Source organism: Ictidomys tridecemlineatus, chromosome 2, assembly GCF_052094955.1.
Source record: "Ictidomys tridecemlineatus isolate mIctTri1 chromosome 2, mIctTri1.hap1, whole genome shotgun sequence".
Classification (NCBI taxonomy): Eukaryota; Metazoa; Chordata; class Mammalia; order Rodentia; family Sciuridae; genus Ictidomys; species Ictidomys tridecemlineatus.
In genome coordinates, this window is record NC_135478.1 from 28423813 (window position 1) to 28441602 (window position 17790).

The window sequence follows — 17790 nt, forward strand, 5'->3', positions numbered from 1 at the left end:
CAGCCCTAGCTGGTCCTTTAATAATCCTCATGTTATTGTTAACTGTGGGACTCTGTATACTCAACTGTGTGGTCTCCTTTCTCCAAGCTCAAATTGGACAAGTTAAACTTATGGTAATAAGACAACAGTATGTCCCGTTAGCAGAAACAGAATGTGATACTCCTCAATAATCTATCACTTCTAGGATTAGAAGTACTCAGAAAAAGGAGTGGGGAATGTAAAGGTTAAATTTAAGTTTTTCTCTCCTGTTAAACAAGTTTAAGTTTTGCTTTTCTATAAGTTTAAGTTCTGTTTTCCTGGAACCCGAAACTTATGTTAAAAACAGTTACTTGGGCTGGGGATGTGGCTCAAGCGGTAGCACGCTCGCCTGGCATGCGTTCGGCCGGGGTTCGATCCTCAGCACCACATACCAACAAAGATGTTGTGTCTGCCGAGAACTAAAAAATAAATATTAAAAAAAAATTCTCTCTCCTCTCTCACTCTCTCCTTTAAAAAAAAAAAAAAAAAAAAAAAAAGTTACTTATGTCAAAATGTACCCTGACCCAACACCCCCTGACAAAACGCATGATTATTCTGTAATGGTTATTTTGTAACAATCCCACTCTCCCACCCTAACTGCCATATGAACTTCCCTGTTTAAACACTGTATAAAAACTCTGCTTAAGCTGTACTTGGGGCTCCAGTTTCTCTCAGGAGAACTCTGAGCCCCAGCATGCTGGTCTCCCCCCCCCCCAAATAAACCCTTTGCTTTTGCATGAGACAAGTCTCTTGGTGGCCTCTTCCTCCGATGTTTGCCCGACCCTAACAAGGTAAAGAATTTTATTTCTAAAACAGTATATGGATGAATATCATCGATGATTCTAGAAGGCAACCAGGGGAAATGAAACTTTCATGTAGGAGTGCTGGTCATAGCTTAACTTTCAGTCAAACAATATGAACAGTTTAAATTTGAAGCACATATTTGTCAAATTGTTCTGCAAAAATGGTTGTTCCAATTTATATTTCAAAACAGAACTTTTCTGTGCCTATGTGAGGATTCAATTATTCAACAAAATTTTCTAAACATCTGCATATCTAGCACCATGCTGATCTTAAGATGAATGTAAATTGCCTAGTGGCACTGGTTTCCTAATCCAGTGGAAGAGTCAGTCAAAGGTATATGGACACCATTAACGTGTACTATGTAAAGTAAGATTTTAACAATTGGATAGTAAAATGAGATAAGGTTAATATAAAGCATAATATTGAATAAGTGAGATATGAGATACAGTTCTGTAAGAGAACAGAAATCCCACCTGGCTCTTGTTCAAATAAAGAGATCTGGGAAGAGTTGCTCTGTGCCTGCTATATTTGCAAAACGAAGAAAGCATGACAAGTACTGACTGGCAAAGCAAACCAGACAGTGGGGCCAGAGGCAAGGACTGGAGAAGGGGTGTGTTAGGAGTCCACCCGGCTCCAAAGACTAACTTCCCCATCCCCAGAGAAGAGCAGTCCAATGGTGAGCCCTGCTAGCTCACGTGATCCTTACCCACCAATCAGACTAGCCCTGCTGGCTCACATGATCCTTATCCACCAATCAGACTAGCCCTGCTGGCTCACGTGATCCTTACCCACCAATCAGAAAGCACCCCATGCCAACTGTCAAACCCTTCAACCATTAAACTGTCATAACTGTAAAACCACCCCCAGCTCTATAAATATGCAGAGCTGTTCCTCAATAAATGGGCATTTCCTCCGACAACGAGCCTTGTTCGTTCTTTCAGGGTAGACAACCTGTACCAGAATGTAATGTTTAGTGCGGGACATTAATGGTTAACCAAAGTTAGACAGAAGCTAAAGTCATCATAGGCATCAGCACCTTCTGAAACCAAGAGCCAACCCCATAATCTCATCAATCCTCTCACACTGAATGTTAGCTCTGGGTCAGAACACAGTAATGAATATGTGCCTAAGACCTCATCTCGTAGGCTATCACTTAGGAATATCTCAAGGATGGTCAACTCCCACCTTCTAGTCTCCTTTGGAGTTCCTGATGGGTTTTCTTCTGCCCTAAGGCCAGGCTTCCCTTCCCTCCACTCTCATTGGGGCTGCAGAGTCTTTCTTAGGGCTTAACAATGACAATATGAAAATCCTTCCAATCCACTTTGTATTCAAGGAGCTATATACAAACGGAATGAAGGGGGATTGGGGGGGGGGGTCTTGGAGCTGAGGTTGGCTGGCCCCATGGATTTTTTTCCCCCCAAAGGGAGATGCCATCAACTCATGGCTAGGTCCCTTCACCATCCTGAAATAGGATCTTCCCATGGCCACACAACCAAGACACCTATTTGTGCCCAACAGAGCTGAAAAGAAATATGGTAGCAGGCTGTTAAGGGTAGCCTCTGCTCTGAAGTTGCAATTGGGGTGTGTCTGTGCACCCTCCCAGCCAAATGCAAACAGGGAAAGAAAGGACACTTCTGCCTCTGAGTGGCTAGCTTCAAGGTACAAGGCAAATGAGTGGCAGAAGCCAGTCACCACTATGTGGGTTGACTTCAATTTCACAGGCCCTCAAGGCCCAGGCAATGAGGGAATCACGTAAAAGTTACTTGCCTGGAGTTGCCAGCTTTGCAGGATTCACTGGGACATGAGCCTAGTGGTCCATGAGAGCCACTGTCTCCCTTGCACCCAGTCAGGACTCAGCCAGCACAACAAACTACAGAGTCTGAACTCATGTCATGCCCTCAGCCATAAAGGCCCTTACTGCTTTCCTTTCGTAGCTGACTCCAGGTCTTCCTCAAACACCAGTTCGTCGCCATCTTCTCCTCTAAGTCACCTCTAACCTGGGCTTTAGCCTGAAGTCATCCTGCATGGAGACTGCTCCTCCATTAGAACGGAAGATTGTCACCACCCAAAGTGGAACCAGAATTGCACCATAACAACTTGCCAGGGCTTTGGAGTTAAGAGCCCAAACTTCATTCACAGTCAGGTTCTGCAACCTCCAGGCTGTGTAACCCTAAGGAAGGAACTTAAAACTGTCTGAAAATACCTTTCTCATCTTTAAAAGGAAAAGATGGGAAAGCCTCCATCTGAGATACTGGGAAAATTGAACTGTAATGAGGTAAACACTGCGCAGGGATGAGGAAAGAGGCATTTCTACATTTATGGCAGTCCCAGATTGCGCTGGTAGAACTGGACTGACCAGATGGAAGGAAGCAGTATTGGGGACTGAACGTAAGGGTTCAATGTACTGAGCTATATGTCCCCAGCCCTTTTTATTTCTTGAGACAGTCATCTCGCTGAGACAAACCTGCACTTGCCATTCTCCTGTCTCAAACTTGGAGTTGGATTATTTGCAGCATTTAAGAGACCAGTGAGGAAGCCCTTGTCTACCGTGACGCAGCCACCAGGGGGTCAGTGATGGTTCTCAGTCTATCCAACCAACATCATTAAACACTCACTCCTGTGTGAACTCCTGCGGGTGAGGTGGTTGTCCCATTACCAACACCTTGAGCAACGCAACACCTTTCTCAACACGGGGAGCCGCCATTGTGAAGCTGGCTCCAGTGGGTCTGGGTTCCCACGGAGCCACTCAGTGAGGTCCTTTGTCCATCCAGGACTTATTTCTCATCAGGACTCTGCATAGCAGCCATGTCATCCCACATGGTCTTTCCTGAGGGACACATGCCACAATCTGGGCAAGAAGAAAAAGCAGTTCTCCCTTGATGGACCAGAACCAAAATTCAGAAAGGTTGTGAGCACCAGTTGGCATCAGGCCCTCTCTGACCTCGGGCAAATTACTGAACCATTTAAAGAAGGAACTGTTCAATTTTCCTACCTCCATGTCTGCTGTAGGGCAGGAATATCCCAGCATCACCACCCTGGTTTAGAAGAGCCTGAGTGCGTCCTACACTAATCTTCACAGCTCTCCTTGGTAGGATTAAATCCAAGTTACCTCCTCTGGTACTCTTCTCAATATTATACTTTTGCTTGTCCTCCCTCCTCCCTGCCAAGGTCTCTGCTCTCTTGCGGCCCCACCCCCACCCCAAACTAAGTTTCACAGGGATTCTCATGGAGTGGCCTGGTTATAGGAATACAGACTACATCTTAAGTAGACAGAATTCCATTGCAGGAGGAGGACGACAGTGGAACTCAAGACAGCTAGCAGAGAGGCTGGCCCGTGTGGCTAGGGCAGGGGAGCTCCCAGATGCCATGGTCCCTTGGTGGGAGTGGACCAGAAAGAGGGAAGGGCATTGCAGAGGACATTGGGAAGGAATGGGGGTGTCTGCTACTCGGGGGAATCAGTCATACTTTATAGCACTTGCCCAGCTTCTCTCGGCTAGTGGTGGACTGCAATTCAAACTTGGGTCTGCAATGTAGTGACAGAATCCAGAAGGAAAAAGGCAATGGAAAGTGAGGGCAGGAGAATAGAGGTAGAGAGGGCAACTGCTGCAGTGACCGACACATTAACAGAGAAGCACTCATCAGAGTGAAAATAAAGGAAAGGAGGTCACGACGGGGTCGCTTCAGGAGAATGAGTTTTGGTGAGACTGGAAACTGGGAACTCAGGATGAGATCCATGGACAGGGAGCCTAGCACACTCAACAACACCTGGCAGACAGAGGCATTCAAGACATTCGTTTGGGTTTGGGGGTGTCGCTCAATGGTGGATGCTTGCCTGATGTGTGCAAGGTCCATCACCAGCACTAGGGGGAAAAAATGTACAGCAGACAATGAGTAAAGTGAAGAAATGAAAACAAAAAAGCATAAGTGGTTGAAATTTTGTTGCTTATTAAATTCTGAACACCTTGCCTAAGTCTGTTCATCTATTCTTCAAATGTATTGAGTGTTTATGCTGGACGCAGTTTTAGGCAATGGGAACCCAGAAAAAGAGTGATTGAGCTCAACGGGAAAGGAAGTAGTTATTTTAAAAGGGATTGTTCAGTTTGATCGTGTTGAGTTTGGTGGTAGAATTTTTCCCTGTAATCCCAGCAACTCCGGAGGCTGAGGCAGGAGGATAGCAAGCTCAAGTCCAGCGACTTAGTGAGACCCTATCTCAAAAAATAAAAAGGACTGGAATGTAGCTCAATGATAGAGCGCCCAGGGTTCAATAACCAGTGTGGTGCCAAGGAGAAAAAAAAGGGGTGGGTGGGGGCACCTACATTGTCCTATCCTAACTCCACAAATGGTCCCACCCACTAAGCAGTGGTTATGTTGCAGCGTGGAAGGTGGAGCAATGAGTGGGTCTGGAATCCCCACAGAGCTTATTATTACTTAGATCCTGCTGAAACTGACTGGCAAGCTTGATGTGCCCCTCTTGCATGAAGGCAAAGAATATAGTGTGTTCTCTTCTCATTCCCATCACAGACCTTAAAGTTGAGGGGCACATTTCTAACTTCAGTTCCCAAACTTCAAGAGGATCTCTCTACACTCCAGGAGTGTTTTTGTTCCTGTCGCCCTTACCCCATCTCGCCAAGTACTCATCCTAGTGCCAGCCCCAGATAACCAGCGATTCCTCTGGCAGAAGGCGGTCCATGTTGTTCTGGAAATCTCCTTGTATAGCAGATCTCTAGTATGAAAAGTGAAAAAAAAAAAAATCAGATTAATACTAGTTAGATTGGTCCAGGGAAAATAGAAAATAGCTAGTGTAATGTTACCAGAAACAGAACTCTATAAGCATTTGACAGTCATTTCAAAAACATGTTAGGGGGGCTGGGGATGTGGCTCAGGCGGTAGCGCGCTCGTCTGGCATGCGTGCGGCCCGGGTTCGATCCCCAGCACCACATACCAAACAAAGATGTTGTGTCCGCCGAGAACTAAAAAATAAAATATTAAAATTTCTCTCTCTCTCTCCCCTCTCTCTCTCTCTCTAAAAAAAAAAAAAAAAAAACATGTTAGGAATGGCTGGCCATAAAGGTTGCCATGATCTGCCAGGCACACTCTCTATCATTTATAATAAGGCAAGAAAATTGCCAAATTCAAGGCCAGCACTGGCAACTTATAAAACTCTTTCTTAAAACAGAATAGGCTAGGGCTGGGGAATATAGCTCAGTGGGTGGAGAGCTTGCCTCACATTCACAAGGCCCTAGGTTCAGTTCCCAGCACCACCACCAGGACCAATATCCTGCCCCCAAAGGAATAGGCTGGGGATATAGGACAATGCTTGCTTAGCAAATAAGAGGCCCTGGGTTAAATGCCCAGTACCTAAAATACCAAGAAAATAACCTTTTTTTTTTTTTGCTTATCCAGTCATTAGTTGAAGGACATTTGGGCAAAACTCACATGCTTGGTTCCACGTGGATGGGTCTTTGATTCTCTTGATATATCAGGTAAGTGTAACAGGGCTCTGTTTAACACTATGATGAACTTCCAAATTGTGTTCCAGTGTTTTACTGTTCTGCAATCCACCCACAATGAATATAAGTTCCCATTTCTCCCGATTCTTATTGATACTTGATACAGTAGCCTGCTACAAAGGACAGTAATCATCCTTAAAGTCTGAGCCCTTCCAAACCCAACTGCAGGAAGCGCATGGGGACCGAGTAGACTTTTGTTGCCTCAGAATTAGGTACACCATTTTATTAGCTTCTCCTGGAGATTATTAGAATTGAAATTCCTTTCCTTTAAAAAAAAAAGGGGGGGTGGTCAGCACATCCATCCAAACTTCACATTCAACCATCTCCTGTAAGGGGAAATAAAAGAGTACTGGCACAAGAAATGGAGAATGGGTGGGTAGAGGCAAGAGTGTAGGGACAGGCATTACCGAGGGACAGTTTATTATGTTGCATTCTATCTGAAGTCTTTAGGAACAATTACTACCCGAGATGTGATGCAATTTTTGACACTGAAGGTATCAACGAAGAAAAACATTATTCTAAATGTTCAGTGTTAACGTGGGATTAAGTAAAGGAAGAGCAAAGTATCTATATCAGATACTGATGCTGTTGTCTAAACCAGGTGCAGAAGAGCATGCCTGTAATCCCAGATACGCAGGAGGCCAAGTCTGGAGGATCACAAGTTTGAGGCCAGCTTGGGCAAATTAGCAAGACTTCTCTCAGAAGAAAACATTTTAAAAAGTGCTACAAATATGATTGTGTGGTAGAGTTGGCTAACAAGCATGAGATGCTGGGTTCAAACCTCACTGCCTGCCACACACACACACACACACACACACACACACACACACACACACAAAATCATTAAGCTGAGGTGAGCTTAGTTTGGTAAAAATTTAGTTCAAATAAAAAAGTGGAATTCCCAAAGTAAGTTCTGAACACACAGAGCTTAAAAACAACAAGCAAACAAAACCCCATATTATCCATGTAGCATCCTGAAGGCAACCCTCCACCCCAAACAGAGAAGCCAGGTGAATGACTTGGACCCAGAGTTTAGGCACAAAATAATCCTCTGCCGCGCCTCCACTGCCACAGGCAGATTCTAAGGCTAGCACCAGCCAGAAAGGAGGTGGGCAGCCAGTGGCAAAGGAAAGCACATTTCTGACTCTTAGAAGGTTAAATCACATGAACATGCCCCTCTAAAGGTACATCCACTTCTCAGCTCCTCTGGGAGAAGGTAGGCCCAGGGTTAAAGCCAGATTTTGAAACTTTCGACTCTTAAATATATTTCTTCTACTTCAAAATGCTGGCATTTGATTCTTTTGTGAAAACACGGAAGAGCTGAATGTAGCCCACCCGTCAAAGCTCATGGACTCCCTTCAGGGGCAGTTCGTACATCCAAATTTATTCTGGATTAAATGATCACACAGACACGTCATATATCCATGGAAAAACCCTCTTGTTTATTTGATTAAACAAAAATAAAATAAGCTGCATAGGAACAATTTTAAAGTCCAAAGAGACACCAACTTTGTTTTAAGGCTGTAGTAGCTGATACAGCATCTCCTTGCTACCTTCTCCAGCCTTCTCTGTGGACCAAAGCGATACATTCAGAAGCCTGTGAGCTAATACAGGAGTTTTTGAACACTTTTCCATTGGTTCTTCATCTGCTCATTGCCTGTCATGCCTGCGGCCTGCAACATTAACATTTAAAGATTTAAAAGTAAAAGCCAAAGGGGGGAAGGGGGGAAAAAAACAAAGAAAAACCCACTTTTGTCTACTAAAGGTTTGGGGGAAAAATCTTGATTTCCCCACCCATCCACCAAGGCCAAGACCACTTAAAAAGTGGCAAAAGGCAGTTGGCACCCCACAAGGGCCGACAGTCTGCTTTGTGCAGCCAGAGAAGTTATTGTGGTGGTGCGTATTTCTCCTATCAGTTTGCCTGGAACAAATAATAAAAATTAGAGGTTTAATGTAAGTCAGTATGACTGACACCGGGCATAAGATCTGTGTTAGAATCCCCCAATCCTGCATTTATTTTTCCTTAAAAAAAAAACAAAAACAAAAACAAAAACCTCAACCGAGTCACATATTCTATACAAAAAAAAAAAAAAAAAAGAAAAAGAAAAAGAAAATTAAAGCATTTTGCTGACCAGGCATGAGATCTAATGAACAATATTAAACAAGATTTATTAAAAAAAAAAAAAATACTAACAACCCTCCCACCCAACTGACTATACCTATCATGCTAGTTTAAAACATCCCTTTACCCACCCACCCTCATCTGCATTGACTTTAGGGGAAAAGGGGGGGAAAAAAAGATATCTTACCACCCTAAACACAAGAAAACCCCCTAAATGTGAAAAGTTCTTCCTCTGAAGACAACTACACAAACTGCTAGAAACATAAAGAACTATTACAGAGCTGGTTATTTAAAGAAAGTAAACACTTTGCTACACACGCCAACATTCAGCCAGTGTGCTCTGAGATAGCCTTAAGAAAAAAATACTACCTGAGCTCGTAAGTTAATACAATCATTAAAAGGAGGTCTAAGACCGTGTGGATACACAAAACTTTTAGAACCATTGCTGGTTAAATGATGATGGAGAACATCCCACCAGGCTGGCTTGTTAACCCGTAAGATCAGTTTTTTTTTTTTTTAAATAGACATTATTGAGGTATTTCTTCACCGTGACATTTACAAACCCAACTCTCATTATTACAGTGGTGTCAGGACCCTCTCTTCCCACTGAACCAAAAAATCAAACAGGGAAGAGGAGGGGCAGAAGGTCAATACAGTATATCTTGATAATGTGCTTCTCAAATTTATCAAGTATTTAACAAACAAGTAAAGGGGGAGGGGGGGACCCGTCCACATGTTTTACCTTTGGTAGGAAAAAAAAATTAAAACACAAAACAAAAGGGCAACACACACTTTGCCTGTCACTGCTCAAAAGCAACAGTGATTGCTGAGAGGTCATGGCCATGGATATCCTGCTGGGTTCAGAAAGCTACAGTTACAATCATGAAGTCAAAAGGATTCTCATTCCCTTCAAACGTGTGATGTTTCCAACTAGACTTCAAATTTCCCCCTAAAAGGGTATATCTGCAGACATTGGAATACAGAGATAAAACATTTTTTCTCTTGAAGAGAAAAGGAGACCTAAGGTCTTTATTTCTAATTCCTCCTAAATCCTCCAATAGATCAGATTAACCAGTAGTTTCATAATACTGAACAACATGGTAAAGGCATATATCTATTATAGTTCTTTTTCAGAGGGGGGAAAGTCTGATTGGTGAGAACCACTTGGGTTTCTGACTGCATTTACCTGACGTCTCTTTCTTTTAAAGGTTAATCTGGCGTTTCTCCTGAAGAAACCGGGTCTAGATTTATGAAAACATTTATTACAGAGGTAGGTAGCTTCCCACTTCCACCCATTCCCCACTGGATTGATAATACTCTTCTTTCCAGAACCATCATATGCTAACATGAGGTAGATGATTTTTGCCAAAAGTGAGGTAGAAACTAAATGAAAGGAGTTAGGAAGCCAGAGAAAGCCTCAAGGCCTTGGAAGGAGCAGCTCTATGCAACCATCTTGCACAAGTTTGACTTTTATACAGCCCCAGACTGTTGGAAACTCAGTAAGAGCGATGTTCTAAATAAATACCCTAAATACTTTTTGGCACCACTGGTTTTGTTTTTTGTTTTTTTGGTTTTTTTTAATTTTTCCTTTTTTAAACAACAGAAAAACAAGCCTAAAACTTTGGCATATCTTTCACTATCTACCAGAACACAGAATCTTAGAATCTTCCAAACAGGAAGACAACACATAAACAAAGAATATTCTGCTGCTTCTAGCCTAAAAAAGACTTCCCTCTTCCAATAATTAAGCTTTGGCTTAATCAGAGTAAAACACACTGAGCCAATCTCAAGCTGTTCTCTTTTTACTCCATCACAAAGTGCCTTGATCCTGGCAACTTCTTTGGCCCAAAATATTATTTTGATTCTGATTATGGTACCCTTGCATGTTTCCCCAAATAAGTTAGACTTAAAGGGCATTGATTGAGGGGTTAGTGCACCTGGGGTACAGCCTGGGCCACTGGGCTCCAGTCAACTCGGGCATCACCTGTCAGCCACAATTAAGCACAGGTTCTGAGATAGGATTTTCTTGTGACCAAGTTAAAAGAGAAATGATTCTTTTTTTAAAAAAAGGACTAAATTTTGAAATGTTAAGTTGGTGTCAAAGCATTTTTACCTATAGGTTAGACTGCCTTCAAACACCTCAATACTTAAACCTACATATGCAATTCCAATGGGCACTCCGAATACAGACTGACCTTAAGTCCTGCCACCTCCCCACTAACCACATCGGACCGACATAGGGACAACTGTGTAATTATCACTTACTCCCTAGAGACATTTTATTCTGCCTCAGGGCACCCAGGACCTAGTCTTTTTCACCACACTGAAGACTCTCTCATCTTTGACCCAATTCCTACCTACCCTGGTATTACCTCTTCTGGGGCAGGAGACAAGCATTTGGAAACATGTGCTTTAGACAGCCTCACACCAGGGAGTATAACACGTTGGCTTTTTAAATCATCTTTCTTTGATCTGGAACATCCCATATAATACAATAAACACTCTCCAAAGTGCTTAGCACCAATCCCTATGGGTCAGGAGTCTATTTCAGGCAGCCACAAATGGCAGGTTGTTTTTAAAACAAAAGCTTCCCAAACGTGACCATGTTTCTCAGATGCCACTCATGCCCCACTTCAGGTGCAGAAAGGTAAGGAGCCATTCCACCACTGAGGCTACCGACACAACCGCTTCAGGGAGTGACCCTACCTGGGTGCTCTAAGTCTGCAAAGTGGTCCATCTATAATTAACCTGATTATTTCAGCCACGGAAAGGAAAAGGATTCACCAACAAAATCCACTGTAAAATGTTAGACAAAAGTCTTTTTTTTCTACTGTTCTTCACCAAGCAAATAGGAGAAAAGAGTAAATGAAGATGGAATAAAAAATTCAAAAAGTGGTGTGACCAACTGAAATAACTTTTCCCAACCACAAATATGACCTAGATTCCAATTTTTAATCAAGACCCATTTCTTCAATTAAAAAAAGTTTTTTTTAAAGCATTTAAAACCAGTTGTTTTGGGCAGGCAGTTGGGAGAGGAAGGACAATCACCTCCAACCTACTGCAAAAACTGTAAGTCTTTAGTTACAAACATAAAATTAATGCAAATTTTTTTTAAAAAGTCTTTAGTTACATGAACTCTCAGAACTTACAGGAAAGATAAAATGTTAACAGAATAGAAATGGGAAATGATTAACTGTTAAGATATCAAAAAGAAGAGAGGGCTTGTACCACCTTCCTAACAACAATTTGAAGTTATTTTCTAATTTTTGGATCTTTGTTGGCATACAACTCTTCTTTTGTGAGATGAGTCTGTCCCCCCGCCCCACTCCCACCCCCCGACCATTTTGGTCACTCAAGAAAACCTAGAATTAAAGTGATGGGAGGAGGTAGCCTAGCTTGAACTGAAAAATCAAACATCTGCTTATGATCCCAGCTACTTGCTGGACAATTTTTGCAAGACCCCATCTCAAATTTTAAAAAGGGCTAGAGATATAACTTAGTGGTAGTGCACCCCTAGGTTCAATTCCCAGTACCTTAAACAAAACAAACAAATAATAAAGTAGAAAAGAGGTGGGTGGGAAAAGCAATTTGATTGACTTGTCACATTATCCCCATCATCATCTTTTCTTTGGGGATGACAAAACTAAATCCCTCCATTTGTTGATTCTGCTCTTTTAAAGTCACATCCATTTTGCAACAGCTCTTAAACACATGACCAAGAAACTGATCAGTTAAGTTAGTCTTTCTGTTTCAAACATGAGGTCTCCCTCATAAGCTACTGATGTCTGAGAGGACCTCTTTATCCTGAGTATCACTACTTCAGAATTTGGATCTGACCTCAGTTATTTGAGGGAAAGAGGAACCCACCTGGGTTCTAACAAGCAGTGTTAACTAGCTACACCAGCTTTCCACTTAGAAGACAGAAAATGCCTAGAAGCACAAAGTTTTATACCCAAGTCCAGCTAATGAAGAAACCAATCCTGTAAAGTGACACAGATGCCATCCCCGCCACCCCGTTCTGCAGAGGGGGGACTGGCTTACACAAGTTTTCATTCTTTGGTACCGAGATACAGGTTTAAGAAAAGTTTATCATGGCATACATTTCAGGTTGGGGTGATTTGGTTTACTAATCCTTTACATTCAAAGGCCTTGAGAGAAAAAAAAAAAAAATACACGTTAATCATGAGGTCCTATAGCGTCACTCGGGTGCAATGATTCTGTAAAAGTGACCAGAGCAGAGGGTATGGGAACGGACTGCTCCAATTAATGATGGTTAAACATTCTATTTCCCTGAACTTCCGAAGCAGGAAAAAAAAAATTGTGCTTTAATCATAAGTTTATTCCTTTGCTTCTCTTCTCAGGAAAAGAAACTCCTAGCATAACAGAACATTCACTCTGGGGTCAGGGCGGACCCCTGCTCCTCCTAAACAGTCCCTGGTTTAGGGGTGCCCTCTACCTACTCCTTCAGCACATGTCCATCCATGCCTAAAAACTCTCTGAGAATGATAATTTTCTTCTTCCTTCCACTGAACTCTTTCTAACCAATAATAAAATAAGTATAATCAACTTTTGAGAATACTTTTCATTAAGAATCCTGAGCTATACCTACTTTTTTTTAAGAAGCCAAAATGTAAAGGAAAAAAAAAAAAAAGGTTCCTTGGGATGTGCTGTGTCGTTCCCAGCTTTATTATTTTGGGTGCAAGATGGCTTAAAATACACGTGTGTGTGTGCCCTCACGCACACACCCTCCCTAACAAAAAGATCAGGTGCCCTAAAGTACTAAAGGTCTGCTTTTCTTGGCTAGCAAGCCACAGCCACATCTCGCAGGAATAAAAAGAAAGATGCTGAAGGGATGTTAGACACACTGAGGTAATAAGAGAACAGAGGAAAGTCCTCTGTTGCAGCATTAAAAAAAAAAAAAAAAAGATTTTTTCCAAAAACAAAAAGATCAAACCACACAACACAATCTAAACCCACATAAACACAGCATTCTCAAGAACACAAATAGTCTACAATTATGAATTTTAAATCCTATTTTTCCCACGCTTTATAATTTTTTGCCCTTTTTTTTTTTTTTAACTTAGTAGTTTTTGGGTTTCCTTGGCTCAATCTACAAAATACACCCCACCACACACATCCAGTGCCCTTGCAGCCGTAGAGATGCTAGGCTTGTGCATATCGCGCCCCACATGGGGACAAGGGAAATGTGAACTCCACTGAGGAAGGGAAGAGGGCCTGCTGGAGAAGGAAATGTAAAGATTTATGAGGTAGATAGAAATTATCACTTCACAGGCTCAATCCCTGCACAAAAGACAAGTACATTCATCTGTAAAAAAATAAAGATGAGGTAGGACTTAAGCAATGTTGTACTTTTCTTGTTCTCTTAACAAAAAAAAAAAAAAAAAAAATTTAAGAAAGAAAGAAAACAGAAATTTCCCTGAGACTGCTTCTTCTTTGAAATTCAAAAAGAGAGAGACGAACACGCACACCCCAAACACAGAAACCTAGAAGACGCGATTTAGAAGATGAGGATTCGATTGTTGCCAAAGTCCACCACCACGATCATTCCATCAGGGGTGACTGCGATGCCGGAAGGGCGGTCCATCTGCCCAAAGCCACTGCCTTGAGCGCCAAACTTGCACAGGAAGCTGCCGTTGGCCTCAAACATCTGTACCCGGTGGTTCCTGGAATCGGCCACGATGATGCGCCCTTCCTGGTCCACAGCCACACCTTGCGGACGCAGGAACTGCCCGTTCCCGGTGCCCTCGGAGCCCAGGAAGCGAGCCGACTGGCAGTCGGAATGAATGACCAGGAGCCTGTGGTTGTTGAAGTCGGTGACCACCAAGTGGCCCTCGTGGTTGAAGGCCACACCCCGCGGGGAATCAAAGTGCTTCCAGAGAGCCCCCTCGAAGCCGTACTTATTCAGGAAGACGCCATCAGGCCCGAACAGCTGGATCCGGTGGTTCCGGGTGTCTGAGACTAGGATCTTGCCCTCAGAATTCACCGCCACATCCCAAGGGTAGTTGAACTGCCCATTTTTGGTTCCTTTCTCACCAAACTTGAGGAGGAACTGACCCTCAAAGGTAAAGATCTGGATGCGATGATTGTCCTTATCAGCCACCACGATTCTGCGTGAAGCATCGCAGGCCACCCCAGCTGGTCGGTCGAACTGGCCGGGCCGGGAGCCCAGAGTACCAAATTTGTGATGGAATGAGCCACAGGGCTTGAATACCTGGATGCGGTTATTGCTGCGGTCAGCGACAATAATGTAGCCCTCCTTGTCCACACTGACACCCCAAGGGCGACAGAGCTTGCCATCGCTATCACCCTCACTGCCGAAGCTCAAGCCTGGGAGCCCAATGCCCACGTAGCTGCGGCCTGATTTGACCACCACTTTGAAGGGGCTGTTCTCAATATGCTGGTTGCACATGGTCACCGACACCAGATGCTCGCCCTCTAGCTGGGGCCGGTAGCTCACCACGTAAGTCCCGTTCTGCTGGTCACTCACCTCTGCACCAAACAGGTTGCCATCGGGGCCAAGGACTACAGCTGACATGAGGTCACCTCCCGAAAGGCGTGGCTCACCATCATGGTCGTAGCCAATGACAGTGAAGGAGGCAACCTTACCCTGAAGGGCCCGCTTGAGGCCATCACCTGTGGCCTTTGTGAGAGGTGCAAAGGCCCCACTGCTAACAAAGCCAAAGGACTTGATGGCAAGGTACAGTGCCTGGTCAGGGGGTGTGAACATGATCCGATCATCTTCCTGAGGCTGCAGGAGGCTCCCCACGGTCTTCAGCTCCTGCACTTGGGCCAGCATCCGGTCTCGGGCCAGGAGGATGTCCAGTGCCCTACCCTCCTCCAGGACCTGCTGAACGGCACTGATGGTGCTCTCTAGCTTGTTGAGGTTTTGCCGAAGTTTCTCAACCTGCAGGTACAGAGACTTGGCTTTCACCTGGCGGATCTTCTCTACCTGGAGGAAACGTAAGAGTAAGGAGAAAGGACACGGTTTTAAAAATCAAGCCCTCTGTATCCACAGGCCACATCCATAGCTTTAAGCTACTGCAGACAGAATACAATGGTGGTGGTGGTGGAGGGGGTATATGTGTCTGTACTTTTGTGTGTGTGGGGGGGGGGGGGGTGGATGTGTGTACTGGGGATTAGAACCCTGGATCTTGTGCATGCGGGGCAAGCACTCTACCAACTAACTGGGCTATATTCCCAGCCCAGTTGTCTGTACCTTTTTCATTATCAGAGAAACCCACACTGGGAACCCTCTATAAAAGACAACGGGCTGGGGCTCAGTAGCAGAGTGCTTGCCTATCAATGTGTGAGGTACTAGGTCTGATCCTTAGAATCACATAAAAATAAATAAAGGCATCCTGTACATCTATGACTACCAAAAAAAAAAAAAAAGATAACTGGCTTGGAGTTGGAAGTGGTAGAGCCCTCACCGAGCACATGCAAGGACCTGGGTTCAATCTTCAGCGCTGCAGAGGACCCAAATAAATAAATAAATCAGATGGGGGGGGGGATTTAAACCACCAAACCCACACAACTGGTACTTCTACTCTTTTTGATAAAACAGCAGAATCAAAATAGGCCTGGGGATGTGGCTCAGTGGTTGAGTGTCGCCGAGTTCAATCCCCAGTTCAAAAAAAAAAAGGTACCACCAGGGCTAAGGTTGTGTAGCTCAGTGATAGAGCGCTTGCCTGGCACATGTGAGGCACTGGGTCCCATCCTCAGCACCACATAAAAATAAAAGAAAAAGGTACTGTGTCCATCTACAACTAATATTAAAACAAAACTCCCTGGGTTTAGATTCAAACACCGCCCCCCAAAAAGTCTAATAAGCAGTTCCAGGTTACAGGAGATGACTACTAAGTTGTGACAACTAAATGCAATCAGTGATTCTGAATCCTGAGGTGTGGGAGAAACAGCAAGAAAGAACACTATTGAGATAACTACTGAAGTGTAACTAGGGACTGAGGCTTAGACACTGTTACAGTATTAAGATTAACTTCCAAGTTAATAAGAGTAGCTCAGTGGTAGACCAATTGCCTGACATGTACAAAGTCATAGTTCATTAAAAAAAAAAAAAAAAAGCCAGGTCCCAGTGGCTAAGGCAGGAGGATCATGAGTTCAAAGCCAGCCTCAACAATTTAGTGACTGTCTCAAAATTTAAGAAATAAAAAAATGTGGGTGGGGTTATGGCTCAGTGGTTAATTGCTCCTGCATTCAATCACCAGCAAGGGTGGGGGTGAGGGGAAGGCATGACACAGAAAAAGGAAAATTAACCTTTTTGCGGGACGTGGGGGCTAACTCAAGTATTTAGGGGGTAAAGAGGCCATTTCTTCAATATTTCAACTTATTCTCAAAATCATATCACATGCATGAATTTAAGCAACTGCTCATCAAAAATACTAGTGGAGGGGATGGAGATGTGGCTCAAGCAGTAACATGCTCGCCTGGTATGCGCAGGGCACTGGGTTCGATCCTCAGCACCACATAAAAATAAAATAAAGATGTTGTTGTATCCATCGAAAATTGAAAAATATTTAAAACCTCCCTCCCTCTCTCTCTCCCCCCTTTCTCGCTCTTTAAAAAAAAATAGTGGTAATTAATATTAAAAAAATACTGGTGAAAAATTCTATATTTACTAAACACATACAGACTTTTTTCCTTGTCAACCCTAAATAATACAGAGTAAGAATTATTTACACAGGGCTAGGGTTATATAGCTAAATGATAGAGCAACTTCCTAACATGCACCAAGCCCTGTATCCCCAATACAGGGGGATAAAAAAAATGCGATTATTCACACTATATTTTGTATTAAAAGTAAGCCAGAGATGATTTTAAAAATATAAAGGAATTGGGCATGGTGGTCCATTCCTGTAATCCCAGCTGAGAGGCTGAGGCAGGAAGGAGGATTGTAAACTAGAAATCAGGCTCAGTCAGAAATTTAAGGAGATCTTGTCTCAAAATAACAAGTGGTAGGATTGTAGCTCAGTGCGCTAAAGCTCCCTTGGTTTAAATTCAAACCTGGGGAAGGAAGGGGTGGAAGGGAGGAAAAGAAAATGGGGAGAAAGAGAAAGGAAGAAGGAGTGAAAAGAGAAAGTAAACAAAAACAGTTTTAAGCAGAGGAGTGAATGGATTTGTATGGCAAAAGTTTGGGTTTGTGGAGCATGACTGGGGGCGGGGGGAGAAAATGAGAAAGTGGACACTAGCTATCACCCAGGTGAGGGATGACTATAGCTTAGACAACAGAGGTGGCAGTGAAGATGGAGAGCCAAGTGGCAGAAAGGACAGCAGAGGCAGCACTAGAGGGTCACAAGA

At 43.5% G+C, this 17790-nt stretch overlaps 1 protein-coding gene across 1 annotated transcript in view; it reads right to left on the reverse strand.

Annotated features, from left to right (window-relative positions):
• Positions 1–7753: 7753 nt before the first annotated feature.
• The window catches only part of Trim71 (tripartite motif containing 71), a 73245-nt gene continuing 63208 nt past the window's right edge, over positions 7754–17790 (reverse strand). The window contains exon 4 of the mRNA XM_005317322.4: positions 7754–15424. Coding sequence (XP_005317379.2) covers positions 13973–15424 — 1452 coding nt within the window. The 3' untranslated portion in view covers positions 7754–13972. The remainder of the gene's footprint in view (positions 15425–17790) is intronic.